Raw genomic sequence first — 16,547 nt, 5'->3', positions numbered from 1 at the left:
ACACTATACTGGCAACACACCATCACACATAAAAAACTCAGCCCACTTCAAAGCCAGCATAGAAAACCTTACACTTCAACATACTGACATAATGGTTAGTTTTGACATCTCCTTCTTATTCACAAATGTCCCACTCAAAGAAACATTAGAGCTAATCCATGCTAAATTTCCTCCCGATATCTCAGCCATATTTCAGTTCACAATGAACTCAGGCTATTTTGTTTGGCAGGGAAAATTCTACAAACAAATATAGGGGACAGCCATGGGTTCACCACTCTCCTCACCCTTGGGCAACTTCTTTATGGAGACTTTTGAAGAGAAAGCCTTAAACTCTACTCGACAAAAACCAACCATATGGCTTCGCTACATTGATGATGTGTTCGCTATTTGGCCACATGGCTCTGACACACTCCTCTCCTTCTTAACACACTTAAACAACAACACCCCAGAATCAAGTTCACCCTGGAGAAAGAGGAACACAACCGCCTCCCTTTCCTAGACATACAAGTCACCCACCAGCCTGATGGAATATTGGTTTTCTCTGTTTATAGAAAATCCACCCATACAGGCAGATACATTCAACAACGACCCCCCCCCCCTTCCTCGCAACAATATGGAGTTATTAAGACACTATGCAACAGGGCTAAACTTATCTGTTCCAATGACAATGCCCTAACCACAGAACTAAACCACATTCTCAACACTTTCTCAGCCAATGGCTACCCCCCCCCAAATAAATCCAAAAAATATTGAAACCAGGATTCCCCCCCCCTTCACAACAAGGATTACTCTAAATCCATCACCATTCCCTACATCCGAGGCACCTTGGAAAAAATTACCAAAATCTTAAAAAACATGACTTCTTGTTATAGACCATACAGAAAATTGGCATCCCTTATCCGCTCCACTAAAGACCAATCACTTCCCCTAGACCTACCTGGTGTATACCAGGTCCCTTGCAGCTGTAAGCTGTCCTACTTTGGCCAAACAGGCAGGACAGTGAATATCAGAACACAAGGACTACATCCGTTTTCACCAGTATAGCCACTCTGGTCTTGAAGACCATGCTCTGGATACACGCCACAGAATACGGTGAAAGAAAGCCACAATAATACACTGTAGCAAGTTCAAATTTGAAAGACTTTTCACGGAATCAGTCTCAGTTCTATGAAACACGCCAAACTCAACAAATTTGGTTGCATGAGACTGCCCAAAATTTGGGTGACGTACATCAGGAGACCAGCCCAACGGCCTAGAATACCTACATAGCCCACTAGGGGGCACCATCAGAACTTTTAGGAGAAACGATAGCTTCCCTTCGTCCTCATTTACTGTATGTAGTGCCTGCATGCACGTCTTTATTGTAAGTCCCTTTGAAAATGCCAATGTGACGTTGCCGAAATATATACAGTAAAACCCCGTTTTTACGTTCCCAAATTTACATTTTCCTGCCATTTACATCATTTTCCGTTGGTCCCGTCTTAAGGCCTATTCTTATGATATATTGTTTTCCTGCAATTAACAAATTGATGTGGACGTTATTTCCCCTGATTTGCATTTTTTTCTTGGGTGGCAATACTGATTTTTGAATCAATTTCTGCAGAAATCTGTGCATTTCATTTCTGTTTCCAGATGCCGTCGCTTTCGGCTGTAGTTTCATTTTTGCCATCACGGTGACTTGAACGCTTGCAGCAGTAATGTAGTGATGAGTGATACTGTGATTTTTCGATCACAGTAAGAATTGATATTGCAGAATTTCTGCTATATAATTTAGTGTGTGAACGTTGCTTTCAAGTTGCGGTGGTGGATTATCCATGTTAGTAACATGGAGAAAAAAGATAGAAAACGTATTTCATTAGAAGAAAAGATGGCAATTCTGCAATGTGTAGATTGGCATGCCGGAACACGTGTGCATTTAGCAAAAGATCTTGGACTCTCCGTGTCCACTTTGAAAACGATAGTAAAAAACAGGTCAAGCATTAAAATACACTCAATGCAAAGCAATCTGGCGCTATGTTAAAAAAAAAAAAAAAAAAAAAATGAAAAGCAAAAACAATCAACAATTAAAGATTTTTTTAAATAGATAAATGTAAGTAAATGTGATTCATTTATTTTCAGTTATTAAATTTTGTAATCCAGTATGTAGACTCACATACTAGCAGTAAGTCATCTTTTAGCCTTTTTTAATGTTTTTTTACATTTCCCGCTATTTACACTTTTTTCCATCAGTCCCCTGAAAAGTGTAAAAAAGGGGTTTTACTGTATTAAAATTTAATTTAATTTATATTCTATAGTATATTAAAATTTATATTCTATAGTATATTAAAATTTATATTCTATAGTATATTAAAATAATTATTCATTAATCGATCCCTAACACCATGGGCAATGAAAGGTGTGGATTTTAACACGTTACCAGTGGACTGGAAGGCAAACAAAAAAGATTGGGTTACAAAAGAAATTCTTAATGAATGGTTCCGTCAGTTTTGTTCCAGAAGTTAAATGCTATTTGGTGGAAAAAATTGGACTTTAAAGTTTTATTGATTATAGACAATGAGCCTGTCCATCCTGTTTTAGAACAACTAAATGTGGAATTTTGTTTTCTGCCAACTAATACAACTACTAGACCAAGTTGTGATTGCTACTTTCAAAACTAACTACATAAGAACATTCCAATACATTTTGGATAAATTAGATAAGGATAATTTACTGGCAGTTACTGATGTGTAGAAGAAATTTTCTATTTTGGATTGCATCAAACTTGCTATGTGGCATTATCAGAATTGAAACAATCAGCTTTAAATGCATGCCACTTGGCCAGAATGTGTGAAAAAGAAAAATCCCGTACCTTTGCATACAACTGAATATCCCAATATCATCAGATTGGCAGAGAAAGATTTGATGATTTGATGGTTGACAAGGCTGTTAGTGATGACGAAATAAGAAAAGCTGTCCTTGAGAATCTCAATGAAAAAGAAAAAAGTAATGGTGATGAGATTCCACTCACTGCAGGAGTAATTAAAGAAGGGCTTCAAATGGCTAGTAAATTGCAAAGTCATTTTCTTACACATGATCCAAATACAAGCTGAATAGTTTAAACGTAAACTGAAGTCATGTATGGTGCGACATGAAGAATTACCATATATTATCGCGTATAATGCGAAAAATTTATGGTAAAAAATACTACTTAAAGTTAGGGGTTTGTATTATATCCAGATCCTAAAAAATATAACATCTTATTAGACTTGCACACACAATATATACTACCTAATGCCTATCCAACCAAATCTACTTGACCCGCTCGCATTCGGCGACCGAGCGCGAATCGTATCTGCACATAAAGCTACTTACATTACTGGCTTTATGCGCAGATACGATGCACGCTCCGTCGCCAAATGATAGAGCACAGTTAGGTATATCGGTTTAACCACATTTCATTTTAAATATTATTCGTTAAACAAACCTAGCCTGAAAATGAGCCAACAGAAACGTAAACGTTCATCTTTTGAAGCAGGATTTAAATTGCGTGTCATGCAGTTTGCAGAAGAACATAATAACAGTGTTGCTATGAGAGAATTTGGTGTAGCAGAGAGTAATATTAGACTTTGGCGTAAACAAAAAGACAGTGTTGAAAAAATCCCCCAAACGAAACGTGCCTGTCGTGGAGATGCAGCATCCTTTCCAGAACTCAAAGAAGAGCTAAATGAATGGATTTTAATGCAACGCCAAGATGGCATTATAGTAACAAGAAATGCAATTTGTTTTCGAGCTCTACAACTCAAGAATGGTAAATTGAAGGACACACCAGGTATTTCATATATTCTTGCTTCGCCTGGGTGGTGCAACAGATTTATGGAACGCAAAGCATTAACATTACGACACTGAACAAAAATTGCACAAAATTTACCAAAGCAGCTTGAAGAAAAAAGTGTGCAGTCCTTCCATAAATTTATCATAAAATTACGGAAGTGTCATGGATATGAACTTTCCCAAATTTGCAATATGGATGAGACGCCCATGTACTTTGATATGCCTGGGAATCGAACAGTAAACTCAGTTGGTGAAGAAGGTGTCTTCATAAAAACAACGGGACATGAAAAAATGCATTTTACCGTTGTTCTAGCAAGCATGGCAGACGGAACCAAATTAAGGCCAACAGTGATATTTAAAAGGAAGAAAATTCCGAAGCATATGAAATTTCCACCAGGTGTAATTGTTCGCGCCAATCAGAAAGGTTGGATGGATGAAGAAGGTGTACAATTGTGGCTGGATCAAGTATGGAACACATGTCCAGGTAGCTTGTTACGTCAACAAAGCATGCTAGTCTGGGATATGTTCCGGGCGCATTTAACAGAGGCAAGCAAAGAGAAAGCACACGAGCTACGTACAGCCCTAGCAGTCATACCAGGTGGTCTAACTTCCGTTTTGCAGCCGCTTGATGTCAGCTTGAATAAGCCATTTAAAGATCACTTACGTGAAAAATGGAGAGAATTGATTGTCATCTTCACCAAACCAGATGACAAAGGGTGGGAATTTTCAAAACCTGAGATCACCCTAGTCACCAGCTGGGTTAAAGAAGCATGGGATTCGATACCATCTGAAATGATTCAACGCTCATTTTTTAAATGTGGAATAAGTAATTCAATGGATGGATCCGAAGATCACGTCATATACGAAAGCGAGGATGACGCACAACAAAATGGAGAGCATGAAGACGATGATGCAATCCCTACAGATGAATTTATAAATGAAATGTTTGATGACTCAAAAGATGAAGAATTTAAAGGATTTTGACATTTTGTTTTAAAATAAATATTTCTTTCATTGATTCGTATTGTATTATTTCTAATGTTATGGAACAAGATTAACAGATCGCATTATACGCGATAATATACGATACATAAAGATCTAGTTCAAAACTGGATCTAAACAATTAATTAGAGAGTTCGTGAAAAAAAAAAAATCAACCTTCAGAATTTTTGGAAATTAGTGCTAAATTAGTTCCTTTTACTGAAAAAAAAAACATTTTGCCATTGCAGTATGAACAAGAAGGCTAAAGTGTTTCAAGTGATTTAATTCCAGTCTCAAACAAAAGAATGCAGCTACTGTCAGAAAGTGATGGCGAATAAAATTTAACTAATAATCATATGTGCAGTGCATTTGAGTCTTTTCTAATTTCTATTTTATTAGTCACACACTATTTTCTTTTAAGAAAGATACACATGTATATACTTTAAATAAGTATTTAAAATTAAAAAAATTCCATTAAAATTAAATAGAGCTATATTCAATGATTTTCATATATTTTGTTTGAAAATAACTTATTGTTCATATCAGGTTTACACATCTGGAACCATTCTTCTATTTTTTCATATGCACTGTATTCTTTTTTTTACACAGCCTTTTCTGGAATCAACCTACCATGTAAATGGAGAACTGGGTCTATATTGTTCATTCATTGTGTTTTTATACACAAGAAATGTTCATATGACTATAAACAAAGAATAATTTATTTATTAAGAATACTACTAGTATTTTCATCCTAATTACATAGGACTTCTTTTGGTGTCGAAAACAAGAGATAAACTTACAAACCCAAAAAGATGAGACAACAAAGATAGTATTATGTTGGATTCTGGTAATTCAAATCATTTGTGAGCAGAATGCGCACTGTTTTGCACATTCGTGTGCTCTTCTTGCACGTGTGTGTGTATGTGAGAGTGAGTGAGTGGCTGGTCATAGCTACGAAACATTCAGTCTAAAGGCTAGGATTTATATTCAGATGTACAAGGTCAAATTACATCTCTAAGGATTATGTGTTGTCTTTCAGTCTTGTCATAACAGCAATGTAAGATTTTGGATTCATTCCACAGAACTCAATGATGTGTGTCTCTCTGTTGAGGGCTTAAGCAAATTAATGGAAGATCTATGTGACAATAGAGCAGCAGCATCATTTCTCTGGTAATACATATTTCAAGTATATTCTTCAATACACTGTTAAACAGATTTCTCCATCTGTCTGTAGTATGAGTACTGTCAGTTGGAATTCTTCAAAACTGCTACTGCTTTGTTATAATTGGATTCATTAGAGGTGGCAGGGTGGACTAGTTCATTAACAGTCTTCAAATTCAGGAAGTGCAACAAAGAATAATGAGAATGTTTCTCCAGATGGATAATTTGTGGAAGAACTAAGCTCATCTTCAGGGAGGTAAGGCTACATTATGCCCATTAAGCGATCACTATTTAGTCTTGAGCAGGATAAAATTGAATTTCATATTGAAAAGAAGGGCATGTAAGAAAGTTTTAAAGCGAATAAAAGCTGAACAGCTCCTCAGATGTGAACTGTAGACTAAAATACACAGAGATTATTGAAAAAAAAAAATGAAAGAGTTTGAGAACAAGAACCAAACCTTAGAGATTCGGTGGCAAACCTCGAAGAAAACTCTAATTGATTCAGCCAGAGAGGCATGTGGTGAAGTTGTCTGCAAGGATAGAAAAATCAGAACTCCATGGTGAACACAGGAAATTAAAGAGGCAGTAAAGGAAAAGAAGAAAGTATCAAAAATTCCTGGCAAATAAGTCAGCGCTTGTGCTCTTAAAGAATACAGAGACAAATGTAAGAAAGCTAAACACTGTGTAAAACTAGCTAAACAAAAGTCATGGGAGGACTTTGGCAAGAACATAGAAAATAAATATATAGAAGGTGGCAAGATATTCTGGAGGTTGTTGAAGAAGCTTAGAAAGGAAAGGAAAGAGTGCCGTAAAAGGAATTAGAAATGATAAAGCTGACATGAAAACGAGAGAAAAAGATATCCTTGAAGTATGGAGTAATTACTTCAAAAAATTGCTAAATGACACAAGCAGTGATAGCACAGTGGTAAAAAACACTCAACAGCATTCAGTCAGGAATACATATCCATACTTGAAGTAGAAAAAGCCATCAAAGGCTTGAAATGTGGAAAGGCAGCAGGAGTTGATGATATTCGACCAGAAATGCTGAAGTATGGTGGTATAAAAGTCTTACAGTGGCTGCACTGCATAGTTCAGAAGGCCTGGACAGAGGGACGAATTCCTGATGATTGGAGTAGAGCTCTAATAGTACCCGTATATAAAAAGGAAAATAAAACTGAATGTGAGAATTACAGAGGTATTTCCCTACTGAGTGTTCCAGGCAAGATTTATGCCAGTAAGTATACTTAAGAAACGGTTGAGAAGAATTGTGGAAGAAAAGCTGGATTCAAGACAAATAGAGACCGTCAGGATCAGATCTTCACTTTACGACAATTAGTTGAGAAAGCATGGGAATATAACAAAGATCTGTATTTAAGCTTTGTTGAGCTGGAAAAGGCATGCGACAAGGTGCCAAGAGAGAAGCTATTCAATATACTATAGTTATATTGTGTCAATGGGGCATTATATCAAGCAATACTTAGTCTTTATTTGAGTTGCAAGTCAGCAGTTAGAATTGAAGGAAGTAAAGGAAGATGGTTTAATGTTAAATCCGGTGTGAGACAAGGATGTACATTATCCCCTCTGTTATTCATTATCTATATGGATCACATTATGAAGAAAAGTGGTATTAAACATACCAGAATTGGAGATGTTAATGTCAGCTCTTTGTTTTATGCCGATGATGTTATACTTCTAAATAAATCCGCTACAAGTTTGCAAGATTCTCTGAGTAAATTGAATAACTGTTGTAATAGATATGATATGAAGCAATAAAAAGACAAAGACAATGAAAATAGGTAGAATTGTTGAAAATGTCAACTGTGTTTTGAATGGGGAACCTGTGGAACATTTCTGCTACTTAGGCACGATTTTTAGTGAAGATGGTAAATTAAATATGGAAATAGATAACAGAATCAACAAAGCAGGTATGGTAGGAAGTCAATTGAGTAAATTCATATGGAATAAGAGAGAAATTAGTCGGAACTAAATTAGCTGTATACAACAGTATTCAAACCGATTTTAACTTATAGATCTGAGAGCTGGGTCAGAAGTAAAACACTTGACCAAAGACTAGAGACTGCAGATATGAGAGTCCTGAGAAAGATTAGAGGCGTGAACCGACAGCATCAATGGCAACATCATATTAAAAACGAGGATATTAGGAAAGAACTTGATGTTGTCAGCATCCAGGAATGCACTAGCAGAGCTAATCTCAGGTGGTACGGTCACTTGAACAGAATGGGCGAGGAAAGATTAGCAAAACATGTGTTCTCTGTCAGGTTGGCAGGAAAACGACCCAGAGGAAGACCAAGATATAGGTGGATTGATACGGTACAAAGTGCCTTAGACGATAGAAATATAAGATCTGATAATGTTGGAGTCTTGACAAGTAACAGACTGATTTGGAGGAAATTTGTAGATAGGAAGTTAGTAATGATGTAAATTTTTCATATAGTACTATCATATCCTGTACACCCCTTGAGGGTACATGTCAGGAATTTAATGATGATGATAATTTGTACATTATGCCCAACTTAGTTTGCATTACATTTTCTTTTCTGCATAAATTTCTCTATAGTAAGCAGATGCAGCTTGCATCATTCTGTCTACTTTGCTAACTCTCCCATTGAAGTCAATTTCCTGAAACAACCAAATTGCCTTATTAACAGAACCAAGTTCTTCTGCTAATTTTTTCATGATAAATGTGTGTGTGTGTGTGGGGGGATTGGCCTATTTTCTTCTGCAATGTTCTGTGCTTTTAGCTCTATATTTATAAAGTCTTCATTTGCAAGCTCTTCTTCCACAGCTTATGCCATTCATTGTCATCTCCAATTACAAGTCTTTAGCTAGCAGTGATAATAGCCACTATCTCATCACAAGCTCTTGTAAGACTTTATCACTGCTGAATCTTATGAATGTATGAACATAGATTTTCATCAGTTTCTTCTATACACCATTCATATACTATGCTGTCATCTTGCCCCATGCTGCATCTCTGAAGGTTTTCCTATCCTCAATAGCAACAAAGCCTGGGGCAAAAGCATTTCTTAAATATGTCTTGAAGATAGCAATAATGCACTCACCTGTGGATTGTCAGAGTGAGTGGCCATTATTGGAATGTCCATCATAAGTATGAGTGGTTGTAAGTCCCATCGAACTTAAGTTGAGGACTGATTGTATAGAAAGGAGAAATAAAATCACCGACTTCATCACTGGAGGTACATTGACTATGGGTTTTCAAGGAGTATACAAATGGTATTTGTATACTCCTTGAGATGGTAGATTTTTTAATAGCCACTGTGTAGGAAGATATTTGTTAGAAACTGGAGTTATATATATATATTATTTAATTATTTATTCTTTATTCAAGAAAATATCTACAAACCAGACTATTCTTAATGTACTCTACAGCTTTTTCTACATCCATGCCACTCCAATCTTGTAGAATATAACAAATGCATGCTGCACAGTAGACAAACCTCATGTCATTCTCACTTCCATCATATAAAGCCCGAAAACTAAAAGAAAAAAAAAAAGAGGAAAAATATTTTTATTATGAAAGTAGCACAAAAATGTTTAAAAGAAATGTTAACATGTGGCTACTATTTAATATTGTGAGTGTAAAAGAAAGGTAAAACATGCCAGTTCAGACAGTGCTCAGATAAACAAAGTTCTACATACCCAACTGAAGAATCAGGTTTGGACTGATAAGCCAGTTACTGAAAGAAGTGCAATAAGAAGAAAATTAGCAAGAGATATATTAACCGGAATGTTTCCACTTGTTTTGCAGAGAGAGAGAGAGAGAGAGATGGGACGATTCTGATGCAACATGATACTTAAATTAACAGACATACATATAATAAAGTTGTAGAGATGAAAGAGCCCAGGAAAGTGCAAAATATATCTGGAGTTGGATCTTCTTACTAAAAAACACAAAGAAGCATTATTAGGGTATCAACTAGTAAATGAAAAAATGATAATAGCAAGATCATTCAGCTCATCATGACCCAGGCATTTTATAATCACTCATGAATGTATGAACATAGATTCCAAGCAATCTTGGAATCAATAGAGAGCGAGAGAGAATCTAATCATGAGAGGAGACTGGAATTCTAAGAATCTAACAGAGGAAGGGATGGGAAAAAGTAAGGGATAAATATAGATATGGAGAAAGAAATGAAAGAGAGGAAAAGAATTCTCAAGTTTGCCTTCAAGTATGACATGGTAATGTGCAATGCAAAATTCCAGGCAACTGCTCTAATGGGAAAATGAAAACATACTGAACATGATACTGATAAGTAAGAGATGAGCTACATTCATAGAAAGAGATACAAGGAAATCAAGCAAGGAAGTCATAGGAAAATACACAAAAAGAACTGAAATCCAATTATGAAAAAAATTGAAAGAAAGAGTGACTTTTGCAATCAAGACAGCAATAGAACAACAATCCCAAAGATAGAGAAACCAAAGAAGAGATATTTCCCTGGAAGTGGAAGAGCAATGAGGTAAAAAAAGCAGTTAGAAAGGACAAGGCAAGTATTTAGAGGAACAATGCTAAGACATCAACAAGAAATGGAACCTAAACAATAGACCCATGATGGATGAAAAAAAATGAGATGCAATGATGAGAGAGAGAGAGAAAGAGATGATATATTGCTCATTTAAATTAATGAGCAATATATGAGTTCTAAGAACCTGGCTTCTGTTGCTACTTGAACAATACTTTGTTCCATTCTAAACTCAGGACCTGGGCAAAGAGAGTACATTTTTGGCAGATGTGTACACATACTTTTTTCCCCCTGATGAAAACCTAAACCCATTACTAAGAGCCTATGCAGACACACGATCAACTGCTTGCTGAAGTTGTCTTCCAGTTACCCTCATGTTACAAGAGTGACAGTAAACTGTGAAGTCATAGACATATAGAGCACTGCCTATAGTGGGAGGAAGTTGGTCAGAGATTGAGTTAACTTTGACAGCAAAGAGTGTCACAGTTAAGACAGAATCTTGGGAAACACCCTCTTCTTGATTATATGGCCAAGATGGAATATTTCCCACTCAGACTTGGAAGACTCAGCTAGACGGAGTTTTTAATAAATATAAGAAGGTGCCCTCCAAGACCAGAAAAGCTTTTTCCATGTCAAAGATACCGAAACCAAATGTTCTTTTCAGGAGTGCATCTCTTATACATATTTCTAAACTGACTAAGCAGATCAAATGTTGAATGATATCCATTCAAGTCTGGCATTAACCTTTTTTTCCAATATCTTACAAAGACAATTGGTCAGGGCAATAGATCGATAATTGTTTGCCTGTGTTGGATCCTTTTCTGGTTTTGGGATGGCAATTTACAGAAAGTTCACTTGGTTATAAGTTAAATTAAACTTTACCAAGAAATTATTTTTGCATTTAATCCTTTATCCAAGTGTAAGCAAACAAAGTTTACACATGAAGTATCTTCACAACCAGGATACCTGTATATAGAGGCTAATAACCTCACATAGGTTATTAGCCTCTATTGCCTCAGTATCCCATAATGCAAAACACACATCCTTTCAGATGAGTATAATATTATACAATATGGGATAAAGTGTCATATGAAATAAAAGTAGAAACCAGTCTGGGTAGTGGCCCTTCCCATAATGAATAGCATTATTTACAACTGAAAGGATAACTGGTAATTAGTTTACGGAATTAACAACGCAAATGAAGTATATCAATTAAAGGTAACTTTAATGAATCACTTCTATATTTCGGCAACGTCACATTGCCATCTTCAGGAACATAAAGATATGGTATGTGCAAGCAGGCACTAACACAAAGTAAATGAGGAAGAAAGCAAGAAACTAATATTGTTCCTAAAGTCCTAATGGTGCCCTCTTGCGGGCTAATTTGGTAGTCCTGGCTTTTGGGCTGAAGTTCTCATAGTGTAAGTCTCCCAAATTTGGGGTAGTTTCATGCACCCAAATTTGTTGAGGTTAGGAACGTTTTTTAGAGCTGCTGAAGATTCTTTGAATAATCTTTCGTATTTAAACTTGCTGCGATGAATTATTTTTGTTTTTTTCCAACGAATTTTATGGTGGGTATCTAAGGCATGGTCTGCCAGCCCAGAGCGGCTGTATTGGTGAAACCGGATGTAGTCTTTGTGTTCTGAAATCCTGATATTAGTTGTTCTGCCTGTTTGGCCAAAGTAGGACAATTTGCAACTGCAAGGGACCTGGTATACACCAGGTAGGTCTAGGGGAAGTGGTTGGTCTTTGGTAGAGCAGATAAGGGATGCCAACTTTTTATATGGTCTGTAACAGGAAGTAAGGTCATATTTTTTGAGGATATTGGTTATTTTCTCAGATGTGCCCTGGATGTAGGGGATGGCGATAGACTTGGTGTAATCTTTATTGTGGAGGGGGGTTGTGGTTTACTGGTTTTAGTATTTTTTGGATTTTTTTGGGGTTATAGCCATTGGCTAAGAAAGTGTTGAGGATGTGGTTTAGTTCAGTAGTCAGGGCCTTGTCATCTGAGCAGATTAATTTTGCCCTGTTATATAGTGTTTTTATAACCCCATATTGTTGTGAGGGGGGATTGCTGGTGAATGTATCGGCCAGTATGGGTGGGTTTTCTGTAAACAGAGAAAACCAAAGATCCATTAAGCTGGCGGGTGATTAAAGTGTCTAGGAAGGGGAGGGTGTTGTTTTCCTCTTTTTCTAAGGTGAACTGGACTCTGGGGCATTGGTTGTTTAAGTGTGTTAGGAAGGAGTGGAGTGTGTCTGAACCATGTGGCCAAATAGCAAACACATCATCCACATAATGAAGCCAAATAGTGGGTTTTTGTGGGGCGGAGTTTAAGGCTTTCTCTTCAAATGTCTCCATAAAGAAATTGGCCAAGGGTGGGGAAAGTGGTGAACCCATGGCTGTCCTCTCTATCTGCTTGTAGAACTTTCCTTGCCAAACAAAATAGCCTGAGTTCATTGTGAACTGAAATAGGGCTGAGATATTGGGAGGAAACTTGGCTTGGGTGAGCTCAAGGGTTTCTTTGAGTGGGACATTAGTGAATAGGAAGGAGACGTCAAAACTGACCATTGTCAGTGTGTTGGAGTGTGAGGTTTTCTATACTGGCTTTAAAGTGGGCTGAGTTTTTTATGTGTGATGGTGTGTTGCCAGTGTAGTGTATGAGCGTTTTGGCTAAATGTTTGGCTAATTTATACAGGGTGTTCGGGATAAATTTGACAGTTTCGTAAGGAAAAAGAAAATCTTCTTTGTATCTATTAAATTTAATGAATTGACAAAAAAACATTACAGGCAGAGTTAATTACAATACTATCAACAAGATTTACTTAAAATAACCACCATTAGCATCGATCACAGCTTCAATTCTGCTTCGGAACCTCGAACAAGTTGATGCTACAGTCTCCCTGGGAAGGGCCGCAAAAACTGTTTTAATTTTATCCATTAACTGGGCTTTTGTATTACTGGAAGTGCGATTGGTGTCTTTTTCAACTGCGCCCCATACAAAATAATCCATGGGGTTAAGGTCTGGGGAGTTTGGAGGCCAAACATTTGGACTGGTGAAGTCGTAGAAATTTTCAGACAACCATTTTTGACTTTTCCCAGAGGTGTGGCAAGGGGCCGAATCCTGCTGCCATACATACGGCCTACCATTGGCTATCCTTGTTATCCAGGGCTTGACTACAGTTAGCAACTCCACGAACAAAGCCCGAATTCCAATGCCAGGGTTCTTCAACACCTGTTCCTGCAGATTTGCGAGGAATTCTGCTGTACGAATGCAATCAGATCGTCTGCTAGGGATCTTTCTTCTTGCTACATCCTCGTAGTCACCATTGCAAGTCTCTAGTTCATGCCTGATTGTTTTTACTGTATTCAGGGAGCATTGGGCAGCAGTCGTAATATCCTTATTTTGATGGCGGGCACGAATCATCATGATACAAGTTATTCTCTTCCATGATTCAGGTGGGTTCCAGCTATCCATCCTTTCTGACATCTTGTATATGAATGAAGAAAGGTCCAAACTTTTAAATGAAGAGAAGTGTGTGTTAATACATGTAACTTACGGAAAAATATAATTAATTATAAATATGTCAAATTTATCCCGAACACCCTGTATGTGGGGGAATCAATGCCATCCACTATGGGATGCAATGGCACATTTTGTTTATGTATTTTTGGGAGTCCATATAATAGGGCACCATTAGGGCAAGAGGGCACCATTAGGACTTTAGGAACAATATTAGTTTCTTGCTTTCTTCCTCATTTGCTTTGTGTTTGTGCCTGCGTGCACATACCATATCTTTATGTTCCTGAAGATGGCAATGTGACGTTGTCGAAATATAGAAGTGATTCATTAAAGTTACCTTTAATTAATATACTTCATTTGCGTTGTTAATTCCGTAAACTAATTACCAGTTATGTCTAACCAACGTATAAGCCTTGCTACTAGAATCATGATCATCCACGGAGATGCAATCACACGAAAGGCCCGTCAATACGGCAAATTGAGGTTGAAGATATCGAGGCAAATAAATCGTCTGACGTTCCTAAAACGCTGCCGTGATAACAAAGTGATCCATAATTGTGTCAAATTGAAGCACCGTTTTACTTCAGAGAAAGCTCTAAGCATTTATAACTGCACTAGCTTCGCCCTGTTAAGAGGCGAAGCGAATTACCGCGACGCGTGCTCTCCTTGCCGACGAAAACAAAACCTTACGGGCGCTAGAGGAAGAGCTTTCAAATACACTCGGCCGTGATCTATGGTCGATACTTCATGACATCTCATGCTCATCGGCAAGAGAATTCGAAAAAATACGTAGTCGGCACGTAAAAAAATACGAAAACCTGACGAAGAATTCTACTTCCTTACCACAGCCACCACTCAACACTGTAGTCAACCTCTCGTCGGCAGTTTTAAAGCCTGAAGCACTCACCGCACTTTCACGTGGTCACAATTTCGCCCTAGCTCCTAAAAGGATACCTGCTGAAGAAATCATGATCCAAACAGAGCGTGGGATTCGCAACCTGCCTAACCATATCGCCAACAACGTAAGACTGGATGTAGTCTGTGTTCTGACTAAAGCCAAACCTCCAAAAACCAACTTATCCAAAAATGAATATGCAACCCTACAAGAATTGAAAAACAACAAAAAAACAGTAATCACCAAAGCTGATAAGGGAAGCGCCACTGTGGTGCTCAATCAAAAAGACTACAAAAGTAAGCTAAATGCTTTAGTACTAGACCGTACTACTTACCTCCCCATTGAATACAATCCGACCGGCTCTCAGATTAGAACACTCCACAGACTCCTTAAGAAAGTCACTTCTTGGCCTGTGGAAGTCACCAACAAACTTAAACCTTATAACTCTAGACCTCCCCGATTATATGGACTCCCAAAACTACATAAATAAAATGTGCCATTGCGTCCCATAGTGGAGGGCATTGATTCCCCCACATATATATTAGCCAAACATTTAGCCAAAATGCTCACACACTACACTGGCAACACACCATCACACATAAAAAACTCAGCCCACTTTAAAGCCAGTATAGAAAACCTCACACTCCAACACACTGACATAATGGTCAGTTTTGACGTCTCCTTCCTATTCACTAATGTCCCACTCAAAGAAACCCTTGAGCTCATCCAAGCCAAGTTTCCTCCCAATATCTCAGCCCTATTTCAGTTCACAATGAACTCAGGCTATTTTGTTTGGCAAGGAAAGTTCTACAAGCAGATAGAGAGGACAGCCATAGGTTCACCACTTTCCCCACCCTTGGCCAATTTCTTTATGGAGACATTTGAAGAGAAAGCCTTAAACTCCGCCCCACAAAAATCCACTATTTGGCTTCATTATGTGGATGATGTGTTTGCTATTTGGCCACATGGCTCAGACACACTCCACTCCTTCCTAACACACTTAAACAACCAACGCCCCAGAGTCCAGTTCACCTTAGAAAAAGAGGAAAACAACACCCTCCCCTTCCTAGACACTTTAATCACTCGCCAGCTTGATGGATCTTTGGTTTTCTCTGTTTACAGAAAACCCACCCATATAGGCAGATACATTCACCAGCAAAACCCCCCCTTCACAACAATATGGGGTTATAAAAACACTATATAACAGGGAAGAAAAATTAATCTGCTCAGATGACGATGCCCTAACCACTGAACTAAACCACATCCTCAACACTTTCTTAGCCAATGGCTATAACCCCCAAAAAATACTAAAACCAGTAAACCACAACCCCCCCTCCACAATAAAGATTACACCAAGTCTATTGCCATCCCCTACATCCAGGGCACATCTGAGAAAATAACCAATATCCTCAAAAAATATGACCTTACTTCCTGTTACAGACCATATAAAAAGTTGGCATCCCTTATCTGCTCTACCAAAGACCAACCACTTCCCCTAGACCTACCTGGTGTATACCAGGTCCCTTGCAGCTGCAAATTGTCCTACTTTGGCCAAACAGGCAGAACAACTAATATCAGGATTTCAGAACACAAAGACTACATCCGGTTTCACCAATACAGCCGCTCTGGGCTGGCAGACCATGCCTTAGATACCCACCATAAAATTCGTTG

At 37.8% G+C, this 16,547-nt stretch overlaps 1 protein-coding gene across 3 annotated transcripts in view; it reads right to left on the bottom strand.

The window, feature by feature from the left end:
• betaggt-I (geranylgeranyl transferase type-1 subunit beta) overlaps window positions 1-16,547 on the bottom strand; it is a 174,833-nt gene that overhangs the window by 60,761 nt on the left and 97,525 nt on the right. For all 3 annotated transcript variants that reach the window (XM_090415981.1, XM_090415983.1, XM_090415982.1), the window contains exon 5: window positions 9,338-9,470. In XM_090415981.1, the coding sequence (XP_090272107.1) occupies window positions 9,338-9,470 (133 nt within the window). The remainder of the gene's footprint in view (window positions 1-9,337; window positions 9,471-16,547) is intronic.

Source organism: Typopeltis vanoorti, chromosome 3 (assembly GCF_054136105.1).
Source record: "Typopeltis vanoorti isolate ZY-2024b chromosome 3, IOZ_Tvanoo_1.0, whole genome shotgun sequence".
Classification (NCBI taxonomy): domain Eukaryota; kingdom Metazoa; phylum Arthropoda; class Arachnida; order Uropygi; family Thelyphonidae; genus Typopeltis; species Typopeltis vanoorti.
The sequence above is the reverse complement of the archived record's forward strand: the minus strand, read 5'-3'. Positions and strand labels throughout refer to the sequence as shown.